The sequence below is a fragment of the Carcharodon carcharias genome, chromosome 5 (assembly GCF_017639515.1).
Source record: "Carcharodon carcharias isolate sCarCar2 chromosome 5, sCarCar2.pri, whole genome shotgun sequence".
Classification (NCBI taxonomy): Eukaryota; Metazoa; Chordata; class Chondrichthyes; order Lamniformes; family Lamnidae; genus Carcharodon; species Carcharodon carcharias.
Genome location: NC_054471.1, coordinates 109,250,282 through 109,267,018, shown reverse-complemented (window position 1 = coordinate 109,267,018; position 16,737 = coordinate 109,250,282). Strand labels below are relative to the sequence as shown.

The window sequence follows — 16,737 nt, the reverse complement described above, 5'->3', positions numbered from 1 at the left end:
TCTCTTCTTCACCCTCTGTCTAAAACCAGATTTCAATGATAAAAACCAAATATTTAAAGCGGATACCTAATAACAGCAGTATAAAATACTTTGGTGGTCAATAGAGCTAGCTAACAATGATCCTTTATTGGAGGGGAGAACTACGACATTATAAAAAGTTGCTTTTAAAATTAGCCCAACATTTTGCTTGTGATTTATTTTCCTTCATCTATGGTTTCACTTAATTCTTGGCTCAACATAAAGTCTAGAATTTTCCCTGGGAAATTCCAAAACTGACTTTCTCGATCACAACAGCATATTTAGCCAAGGTACTGGTATCATTTGGCAGTACCTTTTATAGCAAACCTGCCTCTGGAACACCAGTATGAACCTGTAATTATCTGCATCCTTTATCTATTAGTCATTCACTGCCCTGATTCTAATTCTTTCTATATCGTTTTTGTCTTTGTTATATCATGCACTAAATTCCAGGTTTGGATGTGCATTTTCAGATGTGTGCTTCCGTTTCCTTATAATTTATTGGCATTGCTAATGCACAGCACAGTACCTATCCAAAAAAACTGAGATAATTAAAGCCTGTGGGTTGTTAGCGAAAGCTGTTAAGTGTATGCATGTAATAGGAATTTAGTCAAACTGCACTTGTATCATAGTTTATGATCAGTGAGTGAGCAGAAAAAGATAACTTCAGAATTGTATTGATTATGTTTCATTTGTTTCTGTTTTGTATACTTGAGGGTATGGTAGTTATGGTCCCGGACCAGCATCTGGAGGTTATAAATTTAAATCCCACAATGGCAATTTGGAAATTTGAATTAATTAAATCTTTTGATTTGTTGGCTAGCAGAAGATAAAGTGAACATGAAAGCTACTGCGTTGTCATTAAAACCTAATGGGATAATTCATGTCCTTCAAGGACAGGAATCTGCCAACCTTTACCCTGACTGGCCTACATGTGACTCTAGTCCCGCATGTGATTGACTCTTTACATTGGTATCCGTTTCACTGTCCTAATTGTAATTTTTCTTGAACAAGTTGACAAATTTTCCAGGTGTACAGTGAAAAATTAACATTCATTTGTGAAAGTATTTGTGATCATTTTTCTGAGCCTATGGTTTTCTAATACTACCTATTTGTGAATGGCTTGTCAAAAAAGGGTTCAAACTGGTAGACATCCTGACATGGTTAAAAGGGGAAGCAAGTCTAAGTGAAGTGCATTTTGTTTCAAAGTATTACTCCTTTTATTGAGATATATATTTGCTGGTTCGTTGTTTGACATTTATTGCTCTCATGAAGTCTCTTAGGTCGAGTCACACTACCTGCTGTAATGTCATTTGCAGGAGTGTTGCCACTCTAGTTTGTGGTAGGGATATGGTATAATGCTGGCCTGAGGTCCAGTAGCCTGTTTTCCTGGCATTGATAAGCTCTCGAGCGGTTCTTAATTTGCGGACCATCCACGGTGGCTTCATTCCAACCCACCCCCATTGGAAATGTGCCACATAACTGGCAGCTAAGGAGAGACAGAGAACCCATTTGCAAGACTCCTGTTTAGCAATAAGATTCATTTTTTAAAGACCTTAAAAGAAGTAACTGGCTGAAATATAATTTTCCTGCATGTACATAAAGGAAAAAATTTTGAACAAATTAAACAACCAAGGCACGCTCTCAGTGTGGAACAGGATTAGGACAAAGATCCAAGGTTCACAGATGGCAGAATTTGAGGAGCACCAAGATCTCAGATGGTTGCAGGTCTGGGGCAGGTTACAGAGATAGGGAGGAGTGAGGCCATGAAGGAATTTAAAAACACATGAATACAGAGGTAGTGGGTGAATGGGTCTTGATGTGGGTAACGGGTGAGTGGGAGTTGGTATGAGTTAGTATATTGAGTTTTGGATGAATTCAAGTTTATGTCAATAAAGGTTCAGAACTCAGTGCAGGACAGGACTAGGGTAAAGAATCAAGGCTAAATGTCCCGTCAAGCATAAGGGTTAAAGGGCAAAGGCTGTAACTGAAGCACAGAATAAATTGCATAAAAGATTAAATATAAGATTACCGAGAAATAAAGGGAACAGATTGGAGTTGGAGATCCAGCACTGAAAATAAAAGTGACAGTTTATTTTAAACATGATGGCTTAGAATGTGTAATTTCTGACCTCTGTAAAATGTTTGACACTAAACTCAAATAAGTGATTTGATTTCAAAATTTGTCATGTACAATTAACTTCATGCAGATTTTTTGTTGCTTTGCTGTTTTTCGCAACACACTGTAGCACATCTTATTTTTTGTGTGCGATTATTTCTCCTTAGATGCACATATTTGAATGAGCTGATCTTTGGTGCAGTTCTCTAATTAACTTGTTCAAGTTGCAATGTATTTCTCTTGGGTCAAAAGAACTGGAGTAGAAAAAAATCACATATGAAATGATGTACAATTGGGCTGAATTTCAAAAGTGAGACAAAAATAATCAAAATTTCATATAGAAAAAGGAAAGAACAACAAAAAAATCAGGACTAGGCTGGAAAAGAATCACAGGACATTTCAAAACATTGGAAAGTCCTCCAAGAGTTCAAAAACCTGAATTTCTTTGAGAGGTCCTGCCTCAGATACCTCGCTACCTCTCCTCTCCCCGACCCCTGGAAATAAACTTCATTCAAATTCACATATACTACTGGAAATTATTTGCAATTACAAATATTTCTAAATTAATTGCTACTAAAATTCCACTTTTGTGTACTTGATTTTTTTCATGTAATAGAACCATTAGAATATTAGATATAGCTGTAGCTTAAGTTGTGACCAGTTCCTGTCCCACTGAACCGGCATTATAAATTATGCTTTTTGCATGCCACAAATGTGGTCATCTGGCTTCAGTTTTTACAGAAAGTAAATGGAATTTCAGAATGTGATCCCAAAACTCTAAAATTCTTAAAATACATTGTAATAAGGAATCACCTTGGAGAAATTGCTTTGATCATGAGCATTTATTCAGGGCTGTTTTTTAATTTGTTGTTTGAATTGCCAATTTTATTTTGAAGCTTTGTAATTGGTACCTATGAATAGTAATTGGTGTTTACTACTCACTGCCTGACTTATAAAAGATCATTGAATCATTCTACTTTCTAAAGTCCTGGTTTGGTTTTAAGGTGTAGTGCTTCAGAAATAATGACATTCCTTTGTGAAAAATGTCACATGCCCATATGTGGATTTCAGTATTCTTTGCTTTGATTTGCAGGATTACAGGAATATGTGGAAGCTATTTCATTCCAACATTTCATTCGGACCAGAAGCCTGATTAGCCTTGAAGAGATTAATAGGCATTTAGTCTTTGCTCCAAAAAAAGGTGAAGCAGAGAATTCTGAGGTGAGATTTCTTGTCTCCATTTGAAAATGCCTGAGAGTATTCATCTGTATTATTGTGTTTGCTGGATCATTTGAAGGAAAGTGGGAAAAGCTTAACATCCTAATCTCTATCTAGTGATCTACACTGGACATCACAATTGTGTGGATGGAGGTTTCCCAAAAAAATCAAATTTTTATTTAATTTTGAATGAGGATTATGAAATGCTGAAATATGTTCCAGGAAATTGGGCCCTGGTGATACCCCACAATGAGGTGAGGGATGAAAAACTGTTTAATGTCTACCTGAACTGCAGGTTGATATTAAAAACCTATGGCATTAGTCGAAGAAGAGAGTCTTTCTGTCCTACTGCCCAATGATCTTCCCTCCACCAGTGCCACATGGATATTCAACTCACTGGCTGTTAAGTGCATTGAGTAATCCAGTGGTTGTGAAAATTGCAAGTCTTTCTTTCTTTTTCTTTTCATTGCTGTTCTCAGATCTCACAGTACAAAATGGCTGCTGTGTTTTTCCACATAAAAATCCATGCACTTAAAAGTAGTTGCACATGGAGCATTCTGAAGAGACATCGTAAGACACTATGAAGAATTGTCTTTTCTTTAAATGCAGAGTAAACATAATCAAAGATGCGATGTGAAATATCCTCCTTGATTACTAACTTCTGTTGCAGTTTCAAAACATAATTTTTACTTTTTGCATTAGCTAGCAGACCTTTTCCTAGCCATTTCCATCTCTCATCAAATCAACTGACGTGTCAGTGAAAGTAATGTATAGATTATCATATGATTCTAGAAGAGCTGGCAGGAAGGCAAGGTGGCAGCTATTCTGCTGCATTCATTATATCTAAACAAAGAGAACTGATTTAAGGAATACCGTCAGCTTTGTTGAATTGGGACCTAATTTATTTCCAATGCAAAATATATTTTTTAAAATTCATCCATGGGATGTGGCATTTATTGCCCATCCCTAATTGTCCTTGAGAAGGTGGTGGGGAGCTGCCTTCTTGAACCACTGCAGTCCATGTGGTGTAGGTATACCCACAGTGTTGTTAAAGAGGGAGTTCCAGGATTTTAACCCAGTGACAGTGAAGGAACAGTGATATATTTCCAAGTCAGGATGGTGAGTGGCTTGGAGGGGAACTTCCAGGTGGTGGTGTCCCCATGTGTCTGCTGCCCTTGTCCTTTTAGATGGTAGTGATCGTGGGTTTGGAAGGTGCTGTCTAAGGTGGCTTGGTGAGTTGCTGCAGTGCATCTTGTAGATGTTCACACTGCTGCCATAGTGCATTGGTGGTGGAGGGAGTGAATGTTTGTGGATATGGTGCCAATCAAGCAGGTTGCTTTGTCCTGGTGTCAAGCTTCTTGAGTGTTGTGGGAGCTGCAGTCACCCAGGCAAGTGGAGAGTATTCCATCACACTCCTGACTTGTGCCTTGTAGATGGTGGACAGGCTCTGGGGAGTCAGAAGGTGAGTTACTCACTGCAGGATTTCTAGCCTCTAACCTGTTCTTGCAGCCACAGTATTTAAATGGCTAGTCCAGTTCAGTTTCTGGTCAATGGTAACGCCCAGGAAATTGATAGTGGGGGATTGAGCAATGGTAATCTGCTTTATTAAGAATTTAGGCCCAAACCATGTTGTACATTGTTTCACCATGTGGTTTTTACACGGCCAAACCTTTTCTCTCAAACTGTTCTGAGTCTTTTTACTACAACAACAATTTGCACTTATATAGTACCTTCAACATGGTAATATGTCCCAAGATGCTTCATAACAGTGTATTATCAAACAAAATTTTATGCTGGATAACATGAGATATTACAACGGAGGATCAAAAGGAGATGACCAAAAGCTTGGTCAAACAGGTAAGTTTCAAGGAGCATCTTAAAAGAGAGAGAGAGGTGGAGGGGCTTAAGGAGACAATTCCAGAGCCCAGGGCCCAAGCAGCTGAAAGCATGACCACCAATAATGAAGCTATTAAATCGGGTTGTTTAAGAAGCCAGAATTTGAGGAACACAAAGATCTTGGAATGTTGTAGGGATAAAGAAGTTTAGAGATAGGGATGGTGAGGCCATGGAGGTCTTTGAAAAGAATGTGAATTTCAAACTTGAGACATTGTAGACCAAGCATACATGTAGCAAAGATAAAAAGGACTTGCTGAGAGTTAGGATATGGATAGAAGAGTTTTTGGATGAGTTCATGTTTGAGGTTGGTGGATGGTGGGAGGGAGGAAAGTGAGAATGTCAAGAGGGCATTAGAATAATCAGGTCAAGAGGGAATAAAGTCATGGATGAGAGTTTCAACAGCAGATAATCTGAGGCAGGCGATGTTGCAGTAATGAAAGTAGACAATCTTGGTGATGGAAAGGATATGTGGCTAGAAACTCACCTGAGTGTAAGATTGGATGTCCAAGTGAAAATATTCTGTTTTAGCCTCAGACAGTGATCAGGGAGAGAAAGGGATGGAGATGGTGGCCAGGGAATGGAGTTTATGGTGTGACCCAAAGACGATGGATTTAGTCTTCCGAATATTTAGTTTTAAGAAATTTCTGCTCAGCCAGGACTGGATGTCGGTAAGTAGCTTGACAAATTAGAGGCAGTAGAGCGGTCAAGAGAGGTGGTGGTACAGTAAAGTTGAGTGTTGTTAGCGTACATGTGAATCTGATGTGTAGCATGAAGGTAAGAATTAGGATAGAGGCCAAGGATAGATCAATGGGGGACAGGTGTAGAAAGCAAAGCCATTGCAGATGATTCTTCACCTATGACTGGATAGGTAAGAATAGAAATAGGGAAGGGCACTTCTACTGAGGATAGTAGAAGAGACACTTTGGAGGACGATGGTGTGGCCAACTATGTCACAGGCTGCAGACAAATCGAGGAGGAAAGGAGGGGTAATTTTGTAGTGACATGTCACTTGTGACTTTGAGGGCTGTTTCAGCTGCAGCAGGGCCATAAGTCTGATTAAAGGGCTTCAAAAATGGAGTTCTACCTTTTGCTCAGACATGCACATGCACACTACTGAAGTAACTATAATTTGTATTGACCTGACTTTCAGTGTTTACTTGCCAGTATTCGCACATCTAATCGGTGTGGGAAAGCTGGGGACGGATGACACATTCAAGGATTCAATGGTAGTTAGAGATGGAACAGTAATTTGCACTGAAAGAGGGGTTAAGTTACGGATGGGTTTTCTGAGATGATGATTGATGACAGCAGATTTGAAGGTTGGCAGGAACAGTACCTAAGGCGCGAGAAGCATTAACATAGGAACTGGAAGGGAAGTTGGGTTTTCAGCATTTTGGTGCAAATAAGGTTGTGGGAGCAGGAGGTGGATCTCAGGGACAGGATGAGCTCAGAGGGAGCATGGGGTGTGATAGGAGAGAAACTACAGGATATGAGTTCAAAGTTAGAGCAAGTTAGATCCTCTGGGAAAGTTTGACTTGGTGGGCTAGGGGAAGGGAGAGAAGCAGTAAGGGTAGCTGAACAGATGCTTTCACTCTTAGTGACAGAGAACTCCGAGTCCCTTGCACTTGTTGGGAGTGAGGGTGGAGGAGGCAAAGGAACAGGGTTTTAAGAAGTTGGTTTACAGTAGTGGAGAAAAAAAGCTTTACTTCATACAAGCAGTTTGATTTAGATGCTCAAGAGTAACTAATTCTAAGTAAAAGAGCAGTTTCACTCTAGGGTATGAATTGGAGATTGCATGAGTCCATTCAATGTTTTAAAGTTCTTTTTTAAATGGTGTTTTCCATTGAATGCCACTCTGTATGCCCCCCCTCTGCCATTTGATATTTTAATGATTAATATTCTGTGAGTATTCTGCAGAATGCAGTGACTAAAGCATTTTAATTTTACAACAAATCCATTCATCATAATAGAGGCGGTATTCAGATAATTCCCTTCCATCTCCAGCTCAACAGTCTTGCATTGTTTAAGGTTTTTGTTTTCAGTCCTTTTTTCCTTCCTGTACAAGGAGCAGGGATAATGTATTTTCTGTTGATTATTTTGATGCTGAGATTCTGCCAATCTTCTCACTATTCATATTTCCCAAGAATCAAATTATGCTTGTTGCCAAGAAATTAGAATGAGATAGTAAGATGTAATTGTAGTAAAATAGCTAATGTCAGTGTTTTGTACTGAATTTGGCAGTGCCGACAAGCACGTAAACAGTATCCAGTTTTGGTGCTAATGTCCCCCAATGGCCCTTTATTTTCAATTCAAAATTTAGAAGAAAATACCAAGAAATTTTAGACCACACCAACATAAGATTGCTGTCCAATATGATGGCTACTGGCCAGATGTGACTGATTTAGAATCCAGATGTAGCTAATTGCATTTTTGATTTTAACAAATGAATTGACACCATCATGAGACATGTCATCTCAATACTCCTATTGAAATAAAGGATTAGTTTTACCTTTTATTAGGTATCCTCAAAAAGTGCTACTTTATAATGAGAATCCAAGAACCATAAGGATTTGATTTAAGCATCTCTAAATAAATAGTTGTTAATTGCTTAAAATTCTTTTTTTGGCAGTAGGTGATATTTAAACTAATGTGTATTTTTCCGCTCTTATTAATGCTTTTCATCATACAGGTCTTGGCCTTATCCAATTCACAGGATGGGAAACAGAAACAACTTTTCTGTCTGCAGGTGACTCCCACAGACTACCTGTTGGGGGTTGCAGATTTGACTGGTGAATTGATGCGCATGTGTATCACCAGCATAGGCAATGGGGATATTGAAACACCCTTTGAGGTGAGCCAGTTTCTACGTGCTATCTACGATGGGTTTACTTACATTGGTAACACTGGACCTTATGAAGTTTCTAAGAAGCTTTACACATTGAAACAAAGTCTAGGAAAGGTGGAAGATGCCTGTTACACATTGACTGTGAGAGGCTCTGAAATTCCAAAACATATGCTTGCTGATGTGCTTAGCTCAAAAACATCCATGAGCGAACATGAGGAAGGTATATAATTAATAAGACATCAAGGGAAAAGGTATGGGTCTGTTGATACACACAAGTTAGTTATTTGTTAGCTTAATTATGGGAATAATGTAATTTACCTTTCGTTGAGTTGCACACTACATGCAACCAGGAGATCCAATATTAAATTTTTTGTATTTTCCCCAAATGTATTCAGCTGTATTCTATCCATTACATTACAGAATTCCTGATCTAGAGGCTGTTTTGACTACAAATATAGTTGAAAGTTGAATGTTGAACCAGAATTTTAAACTGCTTTCGAAAATAATGCTGATGTTCAAAATAGGAATGAGAGTGTCTCAGAATTTGGCAGAATATCACTGCTGCTGCTTTTGTAGGGAGAACCGTAAGGTCTCATCTATGGCCTAATTTTTTCAAATTGGTTATGCTTGGCTATCAGATGAGTATATTTTAGCTCCCACATGCCCTTTATTTGTAAACTGCCCAGCAATCCCCAAAAATATAAATGTTTCCACTTCCTTATAAAAGGTTTTTTTTTGCTGAAGGTAGTTTTGATACACAATAAACGAAATTGCATTGTGTTAGAGTAGACACAACAGAACAAATTTTATTGTATGCCATTTTCACAATACAATTCCTAATAATAAAAATTAAATGAATCAGTATTGTTTGGATGCTATGGGTGATATAGCTACATTCTGTAGACCAATGCGCTGAAGGTATCTTTGAGATGAAATTTGACTTGTATATGTTGTAAAAACTGAAAGTGCTGGAAATATTCAGGTCAGGCAGCACCTGTGAAGAGAGAGAAGTGGTGTTAATGTTTCAGTTGACAACCTGAAACATTAACTTTGTTTTGCTCTTCACAGATGCAGCTTGACATGAGTATTTTCAGCTTCTGCAGTATTTTGCATCTGTAGTTGCATATGTTGATTTTATTTGCATCTTTGAATATGAAGACTGGATTGAACTTAAGTTTTTAATGTAAGCGCATAACATAACTAAGAACATTGATGCAAAAATGCTTTTCCATTTTATGTACTTGCTTAACCAAAATAAAACTGTTGAAATTGAAATAGCAAAACTGCCTAAGTGATTTAATTGACCAACTATTTAAATCAATAGATCAGACCAAGTTAATTAATACTGTAATATCTATGAGAAATTACAATTAGTGTTAAACAAACTCAACATTGCAGGTAAAGAGTTTAGTACATTTTCAGCATTAATAGAGGTCAATACAAATTGTTTTTTAGTCTTTGAGAACATCGTATTTTTTTTTAAACTGAACAGTTGCATCCAGGAGAACAAAATAATGCAGAATATACTTTGCTTCAGTGGCTGCACCACCTCATATAAATGATTCCAGTTCTGGTCTCTTGCACATCCTTCAGCTGCCAAGCTCTGGAATTCTCTCCCTAAACGATCAACAGGCCTGTCAGTTTAATCTTGGTGGTGGGAAAACTTTTAGAAACAATAACCTGGGACAAAATTCAAATTTGCTTCAATGAGGATGGATTAATTAAGGAAAGTCAGCAAAGGTTTGTCAAATATAAATTGTGGTTAGCTAATTTGAGTTTTTTTGAGGAAGTAAGAGTATTGAAGGTGTGGTTGATGTGATGTACATGGACTTCCAAAAGGCATTTGATAAAGTATCACATAATAGGCTTGCCAGCAAAGTTAAAGTTCATAGAATAAAAGGGACCAAAGGGACAATGACAACACTGATAAAGTTGGCAGGGTGACAGGAAACATTGATGAATTTTTTTCCAGACTGGAGAAAGGTATACAGTGGGATTTCACAGGGGTTGGTACTAGGACCACTGCTTTTCTTGATATATATCTGAGAGAGGACTAAGATCTCTCAAGGTATATTTTTATAAAAGATACATAGATATTCTCATGACTATTTCTAAACTTTAAAAACTGGACAAAGACCTTTTAAAATGGCTGAATCTATGTTTGCCTGTGACCCTTGAACAAAAGGAGCTACCTGGCAGTATCAAAGAAACTTGCACCTCTAACTCTGAAGAGCCACTGAATGAAACAGTGGGTTGCACAAACCAAATTCAAAGAAAGCTATACAAAGGCCATCTGCATTTCATAACCCAAGCTGGCCCACTCATCTGCTAGGACAAAGGGCCTCACAACCTTCCTTTCAATTTTTAATGATTGAGACATTTAACAATCTCGGGAACCCAGAAGAGGGATACACACCCTTTGTCAAAGACACTCTGAAGAGTAGGAGTCGTGTGACATGGACCTCAAGTTTGTGGATCCACAACGTTGCCTTGTGGAACTGAAAAGTTAGTCTAAAAACAAAAAAACTGCGGATGCTGGAAATCCAAAACAAAAACAAAAACAGAATTACCTGGAAAAACTCAGCAGGTCTGGCAGCATCGGCGGAGAAGAAAAGAGTTGACGTTTCGAGTCCTCGTGACCCTTCGACAGAACTTGAGTCACTGTCGAAGGGTCACGAGGACTCGAAACGTCAACTCTTTTCTTCTCCGCCGATGCTGCCAGACCTGCTGAGTTTTTCCAGGTAATTCTGTTTTTGTTTTTGTTTTGAAAAGTTAGTCTGCTGTTTACTATCTGATTAGCAGCCTTAAAAAGGAGCTCTGCCCAGGTGGAATACCTGGCCCCACCTGCACTGTTTCTGCTGGAACTTCTGTACCATCACTTACAAGATGGATTCATGTCTGCATGCCTATCTCACCGTGTGAAGCCAGCACCACTGAAAAGTGAATTATACATCATCGGTTTTCAACTTGCCGACGTCATGTGAAGGAATACCTCATTGGACTTTTATTTTGAACTTTGATTCTGGGCTTTGGACCCACGTGAAACAATATTTCTTTTTCTGTGGTCTCTGCACTGTAAACCTTTTTTCCCTTTCCGTCTTTTACTGTACAAATGCAAAGGAGGCAACATTGCGACCCTCCTTCTGAATCGAGTGTGTGCAAATAAACTAACCCTTCGAAATCATCCAATCTCGAGTTTGCTGTGGGGTTATTAATAGAAAATTGGATCACACCAAAAATGAGTTGGGAAATGTGCCACCACTTCTAAAGAGCGAAGCAAATCAAAACGCTTTTCTGTTTATGGTGGGGAGAGTGAAGAGGATAATGATAGACTTCAAGATGACTTAGGCTGGTGTAATGGGTGGAAATGTGGCAACTGAAATTCAATGCAGAGAAGTGTGAAATATTACAATTTGGTATGAAGAACAAAGAGAGACAATAAAAAATAAAGGGCTCAATTCTAAAGGGGGTACAGAAACAGAGACCTGGCTTTAAATATTCATTCATAAATCACTGAGGGTGGTAGGGCAGGTTTACAAAGGCATATGGGACCCTGGACTTTATAAATAGAAGCACTGAGTATAAAAACAAAGATGTTATGGTGAACCTTTGAAAACACTAGTTTAGCCTCAACTGGAGTATGGTGTACAATTCTGGGCACGACACTAGGAAGCATGGGAAGGCTTTACAGATGGTGCAGAAAAGATTAATGAGAATAGTTCCAGGGATGAGGTATCTCTATTATGGAGAAGCTGGGGTTGTACTCCTTAGAGAAGATTGAGAAGAGATTTGACAGACGTCACAGTTTTGAGGCGTCTACACAGAGTAACTGTTTCCATTGGTGGAACGGCTGAGAACCAGAAGATACCGATTTAAGATAAATGGCAAAAAAAACCATTGACGACATGAGGAAAAGCTTTTTTTTAAACTGTTTGTGGTTAGGGTTTGAAATACAGTGCCCAAGTGTGTGGTGGAGGCAGATTCAATTGTGGCTTTCAAAAGTAAATTGGATAATCAGCTGAAGAAAGAAAAATTGCAGGGCTTTGGGGAAAGGCAAAGAGAGTGGGACTAGCTGAGCTGCTTTTGTAGAGAGTTGGCAGGGACATGACATCCCATGGCCATCTTCTGAGATTTAATCATTCTATGAGTCTATAAACATTTTGGCCTCTCTTTCCTTCTTTAATACACTGACTAAATCCAACCTCAGAAGTTTTTGGTCATATTCCTTAATATCCAGTGTGGTTTGGTGTCAGATTTTGTTTGTTTTGATGCTCCAATGGACAACCTTCGGATTTTTACTATGTTAAAGATGGCATATGAATGCAAGTTGTTGATTTCATAAAATAAAATCTCCACATAGGCTATGTCACTTAGAGTTCCTTTATGGATTAGTTACTCTTTCAGGAAGTCTACCTGTAGTATAAGGGTCTAGCATATAAAGGATTAATGTGGGATTGAGTACAGTACTGAGCACACATAACCTGTACCTAGGAGTCAGTGCAATGTTGGACAGAGCTGTGTGTAGAAGCAAGCATGGATCTTTATTGTACTTATGTATATAGTTTCTAGTAGTTAATAAATACTTCCTGTTGAACTACCTAAAACTACAAATACCTTAAGACCTACTGAACTACACCCAACACCTTACAACACTACCTACCTCAACTAAAGCAAGAAGGAGCTTTCAGCAGGCATCTCCTTGAGCAATGCCGTTGAATGTTGTCAGAACTTATTCTTTTCCCTCTTCTCCTTACCAATAATTACTTTGAATGTGTAGCCTTTTTGACAAAAGGAAGTGCAGCAGGTTATCGCACTTCAAAAAGTGCTTGGAGCTTGCATCTAGTGTCTAGGTGAAGAGGACTATGCAGGTTATGTATGTTTCAAAAATTGCTCCTTGTTTTGCAGCTGTTAAACTTAATTATTTTGGAAGAGTGGTAAATCATTATTGAAAAGGAGATGCTGTATTGAGAAGAATGAATTATGTTCCTACTATTCTATAATTGGTGAGAGGATTGGGTGTGCTGGACTTATCTTTGATAATTAACCATTGAATAAGCTCCTAAAGAAGGAAAATAAGGTGGTCGAGTACCATTATAAAGGCAATGTAAATTGTAGATTAATTATAGGCAAAATACTCTCATAACATTTAAGAAGTATTTGGATGTGCACTTGCGATGCCATGGCATACAAGGCTATGGGTCCAGTGCTGGAAAATGGGATTAGAATAGTTTGACTGGCGCAGACTCGATGGGCCAAAGGGCCTTTTTCTGTGCTGTAGACCTCTGACTCTACTGCGGATACTGGAAATCTGAAATGAGAACAAAAAGTGCAGGAAAAACTCAGCAGGTCTGACAGCATCTGTGGAGAGAAAGACAAAGAGTTAATGTTTGGAGTCCATATGACTTCTTCAGAACAGAAGAGAAGTAAAGATGGTGAAATATATTCTGTTTGGTTGGGGGGGTGCGATGGGTAGGACAGGTGAAGCTGGATAAAAGGTCACTGATAGGTGGAGGCAAAGGAGAGATTGCAAAAAATGTCAAAAGGTCGAAGGGATGTTGATGGTGGTGATACTGGCTAAAGGAGGTGCTAATGATGATATTAAGAGTAGAAAACAATGAGCAAGTGACAGATGGCCCTAGTCGGGTGGGGTTGGGGGAGGGGAAGGTGTGGGGGAAAATAGATTGAAATAGGCTAAAAGGTGGGAATAAAATACTGAATAAAAATGGAAATAAATTTAAAAAATAATAGGTGGGAAAGTATATATATATATATTTTTTTTTATAAATTAATAAATATTTGAAAAAAGGGGTGAGGTTGGAGGAAAGTGTTCATGGTCTGAAGTTGTTGAACCCAATGTTAAGTCTGGAAGGCTGTAAATTTTCCTCCCGGATCATTCCCTCCGGGACACCCTGGTCCACTCCTCCATCACCCCCAACACCTCAACCCCCTCCCACGGCACCTTTCCATGCAATCGCAGAAGATTCAACACCTGCCCCTTTACTTCCCCCCTCCTCATCGTCCAAGGGCCCAAATACTCCTTTCAGGTAAGGCAATGCTTCACTTGCACTTCCCTCAATTTGATCTACAGCATTTGCTGCTCCCAATATGGTCTCCTCTACATTGGAGAGACCAAAACCAGACTGGGTGACCACTTTGCAGAACACCTTCAGTCTATCCGCAAGTATAACCCAGACCTTCCTGTTGCTTGCCATTTCAACACACCAACCAATTCTCATGCCCACATGTCCGTCCTTGGCTCGCTGCATTGTTCCAGTGAAGCTCAACGCAAACTGGAGGAACAGCACCTCATCTTCCGATTAGGCACTTTACAGCCTTCCAGACTTAACATTGAGTTCAACAACTTCAGATCATGAACCGTCTCCTCCATCCTCACCCCTTTTTGATCCCCTGCTTTCAAATATTTACTTTTTAATTTTTATATATTTTTTCCGACCTATTTATTATTTTTAAAAATTTATTTCCATTTTTATTCAGTGTTTTATCCCCACCTTTTAGCCTATTTCGATCTTATTTCCCCACACCTTCTCCTACCCCCACCTCATCCCCACCCCACCCCCATTAGGGCCATTTGTCACTTGCTCAACCTGCTTTCTATTCTTAATGTCACCATTAGATCTCCTTTAACCAGTATAACCACCATCAACACCCCTTTGATCTTTTGTTTATGACATTTTTTGCAATCTCTCCTTTGCCTCCACCTATCACTGGCCTTCTATCCAGCTTTATCTATCCCACTCTCCCTTAAACAGTATATATTTCACCACTTCTACTTCTCTTTAGTTCTGAAGAAGTCATACCGGCTCCAAATGTTAACTCTGTTTTCCTCTCCACAGATGCTGTCAGACTTGCTGAGTTTTTCAGCACTTTTTCTTCTTTCTACAATGTAGATTGCGATGAGGCAATAAGGGACTAGCTGGCAGTCAACAACCTAACAAGCACAAATTTCCACATAGCCATCTTAACATCTCACAAAGCTCTGTACTTTCAGATAATGGACAGATGCTACCAGTATGTGCAGAGCTGTCAATTCAGTAGAGAGGTTGGGGGTTAAATAAAATGTGATTTTACCAAAAAACGTTTCTAAAAAAAAAATTTTATTGCAGATGTTAAACTCCACAGTATCAATGGGTACTGTTCCTTATGTGCCATGCAGCAGCTGTAAGTAGGCCGAAAATGTTCTTTCAACATTAGCAGTTAATACTGGAAGCTAAACATTTTTTTAGCAGTGCAGAGAGACCGTTTTACCTATGCCTCCCATCCAGTTAGGTATTAAAATCCTCTGAATGGCAGTGGTCATGGTGCCACTTGAAATCTCTCACCCTCAGTAGTTTAGGGATTATAATCATAGTATATAGATTTGTTTGAAGTACAGTGTACATATTTTTTTTATTATTGGCAATCCCTCACTAACGAGTATGATTATCTTCCATGGGTCTGAAGATGGCTGAGGCTGATTCGGGATCTACAAACTTTATAGCATGTTGGGCAATTGTTGTCATGTGGAATGTCTGGTTGTGTATTATCATTTTGGGTGATAGCATGATCTATTTACCACTTTGCTTTTCCTCTTCACTTTGTTGTCGCTCGGTCTCAAAGTGCTAGGATCCTTCCAGCAGACTCTGCCGCCATCTGGTTCAATCCAAGGTGATGGTCTCCCAGCGATTGTTTTAGATAAAGTCTGGGAAAATGACTACACAATCAGTTCTGAAACTTTAACACTGCTGTAGTTTCTGAACTGCCTTGTCTTTAAGATTGCTACAAAGCAGCCAGCACAAGAAACTGCAGAAGCAGGTTTAAGATCCTGTAAGACTTTTTCAAAGTCTTTATCAGCTTCTCAAAGTAAACCAGTTTTATTGTGTGCCCAGATTCAAATATAGCCTTCTGTCCAGCAGAGACAGCAGGAGGATAATCTGGGTAATTTGCATTTATCAGAAATTCAGTGTAATTTGTGCAGTACAGATTGGCACAAGAATGACTCCTTGGTCTGTGAACTCAAGCAGTGGCACCGCAAAAACTTTGTCAATATTTTTATTAATGCTACACCAAAACCATTGGACCATATGCATGCAAGGTGCTAAAGGCTTAAACATGCAAGTGTTTGCCAAGTGCTGTGTGCAATTTCTACCTACACCTATGGGCTATTAACAGAAGAATTGTATTCAACCACAATCTGTAACCTCATGACCCAGCATATCCCTCACTCTATCATTACCATCAAGACTAATTTAATGAAGAAGGATATGCCTAGTGTTACTCCTGGCATGCAGGAGCAACACCAAGCATACCTAAAAATGTGTCAACCTGGTGAAGCAAAAAACAGGGCAACTTCCATGCCAAACAGTGGAAGCAGCATGTGATAAACAGACCTAAGCAATCCCACAACCGATGGATCAGAGCTCTGCAATCGTATCACATCCGGTTGTGAATGGTGGTGGACAATTAAATAACCGCTGGGAGGAGCAGTCCCCATAAATATCTCCATCCTCAATGATGGGGGAGCCCATCACATCAGTGCAAAAGACAAAGCTGAAGCATTTGCAACCATCTTAAGCCAGAAGTGCTGAGTGGATGATTAATCTCAGCTTCCTTCTGGGGACCCAGCATCACAGATGCCAGTCTT

At 39.1% G+C, this 16,737-nt stretch overlaps 1 protein-coding gene across 4 annotated transcripts in view; it reads left to right on the top strand.

Moving 5' to 3' along the window:
- The window catches only part of tsnax (translin-associated factor X), a 61,326-nt gene extending 51,947 nt beyond the window's left edge, over nucleotides 1-9,379 (top strand). For all 4 annotated transcript variants that reach the window (XM_041188625.1, XM_041188623.1, XM_041188624.1 and 1 more), the window contains 2 exons: nucleotides 3,231-3,358; nucleotides 7,941-9,379. In XM_041188625.1, coding sequence (XP_041044559.1) covers nucleotides 3,231-3,358; nucleotides 7,941-8,324 — 512 coding nt within the window. In that variant the 3' untranslated portion in view covers nucleotides 8,325-9,379. The remainder of the gene's footprint in view (nucleotides 1-3,230; nucleotides 3,359-7,940) is intronic.
- The last annotated feature ends 7,358 nt before the right edge of the window (nucleotides 9,380-16,737 follow it).